The sequence below is a fragment of the Mesoplodon bidens genome (genome assembly GCF_964165515.1).
Source record: "Mesoplodon bidens genome assembly, chromosome: 6".
Classification (NCBI taxonomy): domain Eukaryota; kingdom Metazoa; phylum Chordata; class Mammalia; order Artiodactyla; family Ziphiidae; genus Mesoplodon; species Mesoplodon bidens.
The window spans coordinates 63,381,874-63,394,204 of NC_138162.1; the positions used below are offsets into that span (position 1 = coordinate 63,381,874).

At 32.9% G+C, this 12,331-nt stretch overlaps 1 protein-coding gene across 1 annotated transcript in view; it reads right to left on the reverse strand.

Moving 5' to 3' along the window:
• Positions 1 to 12,331, reverse strand: part of CCDC171 (coiled-coil domain containing 171) — a gene marked incomplete at its 3' end in the record, with an annotated part of 346,216 nt that overhangs the window by 258,637 nt on the left and 75,248 nt on the right. The window contains exons 9-10 of the mRNA XM_081236213.1: positions 6,440 to 6,532; positions 2,598 to 2,758 (exon numbers count right to left, since the gene is read on the reverse strand). Coding sequence (XP_081092339.1) covers positions 2,598 to 2,758; positions 6,440 to 6,532 — 254 coding nt within the window. The remainder of the gene's footprint in view (positions 1 to 2,597; positions 2,759 to 6,439; positions 6,533 to 12,331) is intronic.

Below are 12,331 nucleotides of genomic sequence, written 5' to 3' on the forward strand. Positions count from 1 at the left end.
ATTAAAAAAAAAATTTCAAGTATAAAAAAAATTATTGAAAAATTTTAGTTTTTTACTTTAGTTTTCAATGGAAAAAAATTTATAACTAAGAAAATTTAATTAGAGGAATATAGAGAACATATATTCTTTCTAAAATTATACATTATATGTATTCATTAAAATAGTCTGCTGTTCAAATTCTTAGCTGAGTTCTTCAAAGGACGTTTAATATATAATAATTTTATTTATTATATTATTATATGTAATATTTAATATATAATAATATATTAAAATATATACATATATTCCATCTAATATATATGTATACATATGTATATTCCATCTACGTATGTATATATATATATATTCCATTGAAAACAGTTTCATGCAGGAATATTCACTGTTATGAAACTGTTGGCCAAAATTAAAACTCTAAAATACACACACAGCTTTTTCCTCCTGCCTTTTAATGAGATCCTGCCTAGATCTACCTGGAAGGAAACAGAAGCTTAAAACCCTTAACCACCTGCAAGGTTCAGGCAGCATTTCCTCTAAAACCTCGTTATCACCAACTGCTAAATCAGATCTATCCAAAAGGTAAAACAATGTCCTACCCCAAAACTCACTGCTCTCAAAGTTGTAAATTAAAGGTATTATTTACCTTAAAGACCTAAAATATCAATTCTCCTTTTGAAATACATTATCCAAAACTTAGAACTACTTTGAAAAATTAATACTTGAGAGTTTGTGACTTAAAGATTTTAAAGAAGATTCTGAAAAAGAATCAGAAGTATAGGTAGAAAATGAAATAACTTATCCAATCATCCCTCATGTCATATCAGTCCTTCTCATACCTCTGATAAATGGAAAGGAAGTGGCTGTCGTATGACATACAATAACAAGAAGGAGGGGATTGGGGAAGAGAAGTCACAGAAACTATCAATGAGTCGTGGACTTTAATTACTACTTAATTTTTACTGTTTCTTGTTTATTTATTAATATTATTAGTAACTTTTATTATAGCACAGTTATATAGGGATGAAGAACAGATAAGGGACATTATATTAAAGCATTTAGGATTGTTAGCTGGTGCTTAGTTGTAATACATAATTAATATTTAGAACTGTTAGTTTGTGCTTATTGGAATACAAAACTTGAGTAAAATTTTTCAAGCACCAAAACACAAATAATAGCAAAACAAACTTAAGGAAAAAATTTGCTCTGGAGTCCAATTTTAAAAGTACATAGGTTAAAAACTTAGAGCTTAAACGTTAGCAATTATCTTAAAATTCCTCTAATCCAACCTTTGCAGAGCTCTGTTCTTCAGTATCCATGACAAAGAATCATCTACCCCCTGTTTCGAACTTTCCAAGGCAGAGAGTTCACTAGTTCCCCAAAGAAGCCTATTATTTCACTGCTGGAAAGCTTTAATTGTTGGGAGTACAGTCTGACTTCTTACAGTTTCACTAGTAGGTCATAATCATTACCTCAAAGCAACAGTAAAGAAGCCTGTACTATATGCTACATAAAGGCCCTTCAAAAATATTTATATATAAATGTGCAGATTCAAGATATGAGTCAAAGGAAATAAAGGAGCATAAGTCCTTAGAATAATGTTCACAGAACGTCATTTAAGTCATTCTGGAAGAAGCAAGAAAATTCAGTTAAGAATTACTCATTTAATGTATTATAAGCATTACTAATAAAGGTAATCACAGTTAAAGAGTTTTAAATTTTTTCAAACTTCAGTCTTTCAAATCCAATCTTTATAGTTTCTGCCATAGTCACAACTCTAAATAATACTTTTCTTTAAATTAACTCACATCATAAGTTAAATGAAGTATTTTAAAAGGAAACTATATTACAACTGTAAATGGAAAACTACTATCTGTCATAAATAGAAATAAACATTCAAAATAAATACATAACTCTAATATATCAACCTATTATCATGTCATGTACCAATGGTGGTACACATTTCATCCTCTGAGAGGAAATGGCTTAAACTGTCTACTATTGACTTATTTTTGGAAGCATATTAAATAGATATAAACTTCTTATAATTTTTCACAGAACTTTTCAGATGACACACATTTGAACTGAAAGAGGTTAAAATCAATAGGAGTCAGAAAGATCCTGACTCTACACTTAGCTGTGTGTCCTTACCCTCATTAGGCCTCAGTTTTCACATCTGTAGAACAGGGATAAAAAAGAGTAGCTACCTCATAGGGTGTTATAAATTAAATAAAACCATGCAATGCTAGGTATGAAGTGAGCCACATACATGTTAGCCCCAGTAGTAATATTACTCCTACTGTTATTTCTACAGTTTACGAAAATCTCAAACATTACCCAACTCCCACATAGCCCATTTTAGGTGGCCTAGAAGTCAAGGCCTTAAAGATACTATATTACATCAGTAAATATAAAATACATTAATATATTTACTTTCTAGTATAAGAAAGTATTTCTGCATTTCTGAGACTCCTTGAAATTGCCATGATACTTCAAAATCCAACAGAGCATTTCCATATTTACCTAGTACTACACATTCATACTCATGTAGATTTCATAAACTCTTAATATTAATTTAGAGAGTTTTACAGTATTACACTTACATATTTAGTTTTGCAAAGCTCTCTTGTGCATTATGCTTTTCTCGTTCATATGCACTTTCAACTTCTTTGAATTTATTCTTGATCATTTCTAAATCAGCAACAGCTTCTGCTTGGCTGGCCTTTTCTACCTGCAAATCTCCTTCAAGGTCTCGAATCTGTAACTACCAGATGACAGAAAAGTAATTAAAGCAAGAAAGGAAACACTAGCACCAATATCAAATTGACTAGAATACTTTATCAAACAGCAGATTATCATATATCCAAACAAGTCTTTCTTTCTGTTTTTGGTTTAAAAAAGGAAAATAAACAAAAGGCAGTGTATTCCCTTTCTCAACATGTGTAATGGAAGAGAAGAGTGGAAGAATACAGACTCAACTGTGCTATGAAAAGGGACAGGCAGATACAATATAATGCGTCCCATCAAAGTGCCTAATTTTGATCTACTAACCCATTTGGACATTTTTTTAATAAACATAATAAATTAAGTGGTTTTTGAAAACTAGAGGGAAGTATCCTTCCTCTCTTTTGAGAAACATTATTATATGAACATCTTTATAAGCCTAACAAAGTTAACAGATCTTTTTATACCTGGAGATTTCTTACCGTAGAAAAGCAAAATTTTTATTATCAAATAATACTATTTGACTAAAATATTTATGGCTCTAGTAATATGATATCCAGGATTTGCTTCAAAATAATCTGGGGGTGGTGGAGTAGAAGAGCATTAATATTATAGATAAAACACAATTGTCCTGTGAGATAAGTCTTGAAGCTGAGTGATGGGTACACGGGGAGTCCATTTTACTATTCTCTCTACCTTTGCATGTACTTGAAATTTTACACAACAAGACATTTTAAAAACTAGATTCCCTGTATACGCCAACAGTAGAATAGATAAACAAAGTGCATATCCATAAAAGAATAATTTGTAGCTATAAAAAGGCTACAAAATAACTTTTGAAAAGCAAGTTGTCTACGTGTCTCTGTGTAATGTTAATACATATTGGGAAGAGCAGAGTCCAGATTATTGTATGCAGTATGCTATATTTTAGGTAAACAAGTGGAAAAAATAAGGATAGACAGCAGGAAAGAGAGAACAATAGGAGAGACAAGAGTGAAAGCAAGAGTTTTTGATCGCTAAATTTTGTTTTAATTTTTGAACTATGTGAATATTTTATCTGTTTAGAAAATTAAGTTAAGAATAAAAAAATAGCTTGCTAAAGCCCAAAAAAGGAGGGCGGTAGGAAAAAAATGCTTCACACTAGATAGAAAATGGGGCTTTAGAACCGTAAGTCTCAGGTTTGAGTCGCAGCTCTACAAATCAACTTATATGCCCTTGGGCATATTAAACTCCAAAAGCCTGAGGTTCCTCATCTGTAAACAGTAAATACTAACAAAACAATAATAATAATAATATACAGACTCTACAGGGTGGCTACAAAGATCTAATGGGACAACATTTATTTAATATTAATATGTATTTAACATTAAATGTAAATATATAATAACTATTTAATAAGTGTTTAGATAAATATTTATTAGGCACTTAATATGTGCCAGGCAATGAGCTAGTGCTCACAGTGTATACAATCATCATGAAAATACACAGTCTCAGCTCTTGTTAGGAAAGGACAGACCATAAGAGAATATAGGCAAGTGCTTCCTGCCACAAAAGCAGGCTCAAAAGGCCATGAAATTAGAAAAAAGCTATGAACTCTGGGTGACACAAGCTTCCCAGGGATGGCAAAACATAACCTGAGTTAGGAAAAATGAACTCACCAAAAAATGAAGCGTAGGAAATATGAAAATGTTTCATAAACTAATCCATACAAATAGTAATCACCAGAATTATTTCTAATTATCCAAAACTACTTTGGATTAATTGAAACACTTATTCTCTTACACTAAAGTAAGGAAGTAGAATAGATATGTAGATACAACTTCATACATTTTCAAATTTGGTCTTTTAAAGTTTATTTTTCTTTGTTGTTATTATGTCTAAACCCGGTGTACAAGTAAAAATTAATAAGTCTAGGAAACATTTTCTTCTATCTACATTGGTATGTTCTTTCAGAAACTATGCACATTCAATCACAAATGATAAACCAATCCAACTGAAAGAAAAATAGACTTAAACAATTCCAAGTCACTCTTCTGAATCTACTTTCTCATTTTTATGACATAGCATCCAAACAAATTTAATAACAGAATACTGCAAACATATTTTTAACTACCATTTATAGTAAGATGGTGATTAATTACAACTCAGTAGTCTCATTTGCTTTTAAACTAGTCTGAAACTGAATTTTACTGGGTGTACCTCACTAAAAATACTTGTCAATATTTATAGATATATGATTCAAATACACACTTCTGCTTTTTTCCTAAGTTATAGTACTAAGTTGGGTATCAAATATTAATTTTTAATTATACGAGTAAAAAATATACATGTAACAATTTTCATTTTTATACCTATTAACTATATATTCCCAGTGATATAACTACAATGAAAAACTTAATTTTGAATTCTACTTCTTGCATGAATTTAAAACTTCAGCCTTATTGCTTATTAATGCCATTTTGGGTAATCCAATCATTTTTTTCTAAAAGAAAAAAAAGCTTAACTTACACAAATTTGCTTTACATATAGATGCCCTCAAATACATGGGTCTGACCACCTAGAGGGGTGGGATAGGGAGGGTGGGAGGGAGGGAGATGCAAGAGGGAAGAGATATGGGGACATATGTATATGTATAACTGATTCACTTTGTTATAAAGCAGAAATTGACACACAATTGTAAAGCAATTATACTCTAATAAAGATGTTTAAAAAAAATACATGGGTCTGAGAATTTTGCAGGTAAAAGGCATTTCATTAAAGATAAAAGTAAAAAACAATTATTTTAAAATTCTTACAAAGTTAGTTGCATCCTAATTAAGACCTGTTTAAATAATAAAATAAAACTCTGCAAATTCTATTAATTAATTTTTAATATAGGGGAAAAGTCTAAGTCTCTTTTAAAAAACCAAATTAAATTATGGACTTAGACTTATGGAACTTTAGGTAAAACTATTTACAACAAAGGCTGAGGGTCTGACTTGGTCCACGACAGTAGTTTGCCAACCCCCAGTTAAAATGCCTTTGCTAACCTTAGAAGTTCCTTCTCATTCTCTAAGCCCTAGGGAAAAGGACGCTTTCCTTAGGATGCCTTCATTCAGTTCCCCTCTCAGATTTAAGCCTTCTCTTTATTATGCTCCCATAGTACTTTAGTATTTAATATTTCTACCTATACATCAACATATAGGTACACAGTATCTCTGGTAATGGAATGTTTGAGTCCCAAAAGGAACTCATTCACCTTTATGCCTTCAGCTCTTAATATAGTGACAGGTGATATGCACAGGATATGCACTCAGTCAATGAAGGTGCATATTTTAAAATGTTTTCAGAAAGAAATTCATCCCAAGGTTGTTGATAAAAGAACACTCTGATCAGCAGATCTTCCTGTAACGCGCCAGATGGCAAACACATTGGACTTTGCAGAACGTGAGGTCTCTGTCACATCTACTCCACTTTGCCAAGGTAGCACAAAAGCCACCACGGACAAGATAAAACTTCATAAGCACGCTCAGTGGGTGAGATTCAGCCTGTGGGGTGTAGTGTGCCAGCTCCTCTCTAATAGAGTAAAGACTATCTTCAACTATATCATTATAGTAAATAGAATAATGCGTGTCTTAACAACATGCTACCTATTCTAAACGCACACCTTAGTTCTCTGAACATAATGCTGTTTCTCCCAGCTTAATAAAATCCATAAAAAAAAATGCTGTTCACATTTTACCTGAATAATTTCAGAATTAAATTTCGATTCCAAATGTGCTGCTTTCTCTGCTTCAATATCTTCTTCTAATTTCCTCACTCTTAGAGTAGTTGCCTGAAAACATTAAGTTTAAACATTGGAATTTAAATTGAATATAGGCCACTATATTGTAATTAACACTTTGGATTACTATAGCCTCATTTTTTCATTTGCAAGAGTATAAAAGTCATGTTGCAAAAATCATGCTCAGGAAGAATGCTCCAGAGCTTGTTTTCTTTCAGTTATACTTTACATTAATAAATTACACATATTGAAATTGTATAACTTGGTAAGTTTTGTATATATACACCCACGAAATCATTGCCATAATCAAGACAGACAAATATTTCCGTTACCCCAGAAGATTCCTTGTGTCCCTTGGTAACCCCTTCATCCAGTCCTCACCACCCCACCCCTAACCCCCAAGTAAACACTGATCTGCTTTTTTGTCACTATAGATCATTTCCTGTTTTCCAGAATTCAATATAAATTGAATCACACAGTGCATACTATTTATTGTCTGGCTTCTTTCTCCCCACAAAATTATTTTGAGTTTCATCCATGTGGTTGCACATACCAATAGTTCACTTTTTACTGTTAAAGTGTTCCACTGTGTTGATACACCGCAATCGGTTTATCAGTTCACCTACTGATGGACATTTGAATTGGATGCTATACAAAGGAATATATATAGGGCTATATATTAGGGCTATACAAAGGAATCTTCTATGAGCAATTGTGTATAAATCTTTGTATGGACATACACTTTCATTTCTCTAGGATAAATAGTGAAGGACAGAATGACTGGGTCAGATGGTAGGCATATGTTTAATGTTTTATGAAACTGACAAACTGTTTCACAGATTGTTTCCAATTTCATACATCTTCACCAACACTTGGCATGGTAATCTTTTGGGTTATTTGGGGGCAAGGGTTAGACATTCAAATAGGAATGTAATGGTATCTCATTTTAGTTTCCATTTTCATTTTCCTAATAACTAATGACATTGAGCATCTTTTCAGGTATTTATTTACTATCTGTATATCTTTTCTGGTGAAGTTTCTGCTTAAATCTTTTTCTCATTTTTTAATTGGGCTGTTTGTTTTCTTATTATTGAATCTTGAAAATTCATTATATAATCTGGATAAAAGTCATTTGTTGGGTATGTGATTTGCAAATATTTACTCCCAAATATTGTCTACAGCTTGTCTTTTCATTCACTTAATGTTAGTGTCTTTCATATAGCAAAAGTTTTTGTTACGACAAAGTCTAATTTATTAGTTTTTCAAGCTGGAGTCAGCCCCGCCACACCTAGAGTCCTGTCTGTCAAATATAGATAGTTCATCAGTGAAAGAGAAAGACAATAGTAATTTAATTTCCTTTCTTAGATAAAATTTGGGCAAGAAATGTTTCTATTCGTTATACTTACTCTGTCATTTAGCCTTAGCTAAAGGTTTTTTTAAATGCTCGGCTTGATTAAGTTGATTTTTCCTCTTTTCTCCTGCCATTTCTTTTTTGCATACAGACAGAGATGGTAATGTATCACAACCAGAAGGGGCATAAATAAAAATAGGATAATCCAAAACCTAATCAAGTGGTCTGTGGATAAGTAAGAAATGACTACACTTTTCCTTGAGCAAAACATATTCCTATAATGTCTGCTACAGTGCAGAGCATAAACACAAAAAAGGTGAAAAAAACCCAAGTGCCCATCAACTGATGAATGGATAAACAAAATGTGGTATATCCATACAATGGAATATTATTCAGCCATAAAAAGGAATTAAGTACCAACACATGCCACAACATAGATTAGCCTTGAAAATATATGTTAAGCGAAAGATACCAGACACAAAAGACCATATATTAAATGACTTCATTTATACGAAATGGCCAGAATAGGCAAATCCATAGAGACAGAAAGTGTCTGAGTGGTTTCCAATAGCTGGGGACAGGGGAAGGAAGGAATGAGCACTGACTGCTAATGGGCATAAAGTTTCTTATTGGGGTGATAAGAATGTTCCAGAATCAGATAGTGGCAATGGTTTCATAACCCTGAACTGCATACTTTAAAAGAGTGTATTCAGGGCTTCCCTGGTGGCGCAGTGGTTGAAAGTCCGCCTGTCAATGCAGGGGACACGGGTTCGTGCCCCGGTCCAGGAAGATCCCACATGCCGCGGAGCGGCTGGGCCCGTGAGCCATTGCCGCTGAGCCTGCACGTCCGGAGCCTGTGCTCCGCAACGGGAGAGGCCACAACAGTGAGAGGCCCACGTACCGCCAAAAAAAAAAAAAAAAAAAGTGTATTCAATAATATGTGAACTATATCTCAATAAAAAATAAAAAGAATCCCTAAGTGTAAGAACCAATGACATTTCAAAGAAGTGATCGCCACCTATGTCAAGCTTCTTCATTTCTGTTTAAAAGTTCCTCTCAATGCTGACTTTGAATCCTAGAACAAGGGATCCCCACTGGTTGTAGGTATGAAGCATGATACATACTAGATCAGAAAAATTCTTAATGGTTAGCCAGATTAAAATGAGTATTACCCTAGGTCCAATACTAGTAAAAAAAAAAAAATTTTTTTTAATGTAATGCCACAAGATGAAGTTCCTGTCCTTGAAGAACTAAAGTCAACTTTCTCAATATTAAAAATCCTTGTGTTAGGTTCTGCAAGTCAGAAGAAGTCTAACCAGTGTCAAGGAAATAACTCACAGACATTGAGAATAAAGGATCAAAACAGGCAAAAAGATAATAAAGGGCAAATAGAAGAAACCAGTCTAATAATGTTAATATATTCTTTCATATTCCAAAAGGCATTTACATAGTTTTATCAAAATAAGTGTTATATTTTATTAAAATACAGAATATTCAGTGGTTCCATGATAAAAGAGGCAAGTTTTCATTTTTCATGTACATGTTGTCATATTAATCAATTAATCTGATTTCACTCCAAAAGTCACGAAGACTTTTTTTTTCTGCCTAAATCAAAATCATACGGGTTGAAATAATAAACCAGAGATCCCAACTTTATTTCCATACCTTCCTGTTTTAAATGAAATGTCCAGAAGAAAACAAATCTATAAACTGTTTATTATTATTAAAACAATAAATTAATCAGTAAGGACAGCAAAAATAATCTTCACATATTTCAACAAATTTCTTCCAAGAGTGCGTTTTGTTGACATAATTAAAGCCCTCCTAATAAATACTTTTTAAAAATTTTCTAGTCTGCTGAATTAATTCTTATCTCCAGCAGAGGGTGCTAGAGGAACATCAACTTGCTGTTCACAAATATTTTTCTCCAATATCAACTAAGAGAACTAGTACATCATTATCTCCAATCCTAATATAATCAACATAGCAAGAGCAGAAAGCATAAGAGAATTCAGATTAAAGTACAAAATCCAACACAAATTCATATATACCCCCGGCCAATTTAACTATATATAAATTTGCCTGTAGTACAAGGATTACACTATATACTGTCTGTTCCCTAATACTATGAACATCAGAGTTCTTTATGTGACACAAAATGGTCACATATTTTATCATTTATTAGCTGGCTGTCACGTCCTTTCTGATTGCAATATACTGCCAAGAGATTTTTATTCCAGTAAATTCTGTGTTCATTGTACCCAAATTTTTTAATTTTTATTCCAGTAAATTCTGTGTTCATTGTACCCAATTTTTCTTATTTTATGATTTGTATCTCACTAAATCACAGTAAGCCCAATTAGACAGTCTACTCCACTTAAGAAAAGTGAGTGTTCATTCTTTGAAGAGGGTAACATAGAAAACATTATTTTATCGTAACACAGGGCATGAGCCGCCAACTCCAATTCACAAGCAGAACTAACAAAGCACATCCAGACCACATTTGTTCTCCACACCACATCTGCTCCCATGGCTTCCATGGGCCTGTTCCAAAGTTTCACAAAAATTGTGAAAACATATGTTTCAAGGAATTTGCTGAGACACTGGGCAAAAACAGCTCCTACTACATTCTTACCTCCTCAAACAGAATATGCCCAGCCCAGAGGATATACATGAACTTAAAGGGATTAGTCAAGCAGAAAAACCTTGATATATGAAATTTAGCCCACTAAAATGGACATCAAGAAAAACAAGGATATGACCCAGCAATCCCACTACTGGGCATATACCCTGAGAAAACCATAATTCAAAAAGAGACATGTACCAAAATGTTCATAGCAGCCCTATTTACAATAGCCCGGAGATGGAAACAACCTAAGTGTCCATCATCGGATGAATGGGTAAAGAAGATGTGGCACATATATACAATGGAATATTACTCAGCCATAAAAAGAAATGAAATTGAGCTATTTGTAATGAGGTGGATGGACCTAGAGTCTGTCATACAGAGTGAAGTAAGTCAGAAAGAGAAAGACAAATACTGTATGCTGACACATATATATGGAATTTAAGAAAAAAAAATGTCATGAAGAACCTAGGGGTAAGACAGGAATAAAGACACAGACCTACTAGAGAATGGACTTGAGGATATGGGGAGGGGGAAGGGTAAGCTGTGACAAAGTGAAAGAGCGGCATGGACATATATACACTACCAAACGTAAGGGAGATAGCTAGTGGGAAGCAGCCGCATAGCACAGGGAGATCAGCTCGGTGCTTTGTGACCGCCTGGAGGGGTGGGATAGGGAGGGTGGGAGGGAGACGCAAAAGGGAGGGGATATGGGAACATATGTATATGTGTAACTGATTAAATTTGTTATAAAAAAAGAAAAAAAAGAAAAAAGAAAAAAAAAGAAAAACAAGGGAGGAAATATCGCACAAGTACCTACCAATCAGAGACTTCTCGGTAGTGTGTTAGATAGTACTGTTTCCAAAACAGTTGTACAAAGTTTACCCCAGAATATCAATAGCTGTATAAATAGGAGGTGGTTGTTTATTTAACTATTGTTCCAGATTTTATCACCTGATATTTCCCATTAATGAAAACTCTTACAAGTAACCAATATAGTAATAAGCCATCTTCAAAAAGATGATTCTAAGGGACTGATTAATTCTATAATGGTTATTTTAGTGGTAAGTATATGTATTATATTTTAGTGGTTGTAAATAATATATTAAGTGTGTGTTAACAATTAATGACAATTAACTACAATCCTTATTCCCTGTGTGGGAGAAAACAAGAGTAGTTACTATACTTGGAGCTCTTAAACTGAAGATCTCAAAGTATTTTTTGTTACCAAAATAAATATCTTAGAGAGTCAGAATCTCTAAGGAACAGAATTTACAAGCCACAAATTCTGTTTGGCATGGTAATAAATTAATTTAGCATCTTTAAAATCATCTTTACCTTTTCTAGCAGTAAAAACTTCAGTATTTAACAAAATTTTTAATGAACTTTCAGTTTTAAAATCCATTATGAACATAAATACAAAAATGTATAAGACTTATAAGCACAATAGTATAACACAGGTGATTTCATTATTTACCTTTTATAGTTGGTAATCAACACAAACAGGTGTTTAAAAATCATTCCTACAAACACATGATGGCTTTAAAAAGATGATTCATATGAGGTTGCTTCAGACAATACAAAAGGTGAGAATCATTTTTCTTTTCCTTTTTCACTTGAGTATGGTATATGTGTAAGTAAAAAACTACATTCTACCCTTCTTTATGTTACCATAAATAGAATATGACTGACAGAAGCAATTCAGAATTTATTTGCAAAGACTGCTCTCTCTCCACTGTAATCTTCACGAGAGTCTTCAGTTCACTCAGAATTAGGTTTGCATCTTCTCTTTTCTCTTTTCTTATTGAGTTAAACTTATTTCCCATGATTAAAAAAAAAAAAAAAAAAACTCCCCTATTTGTAAAGAGGTTTA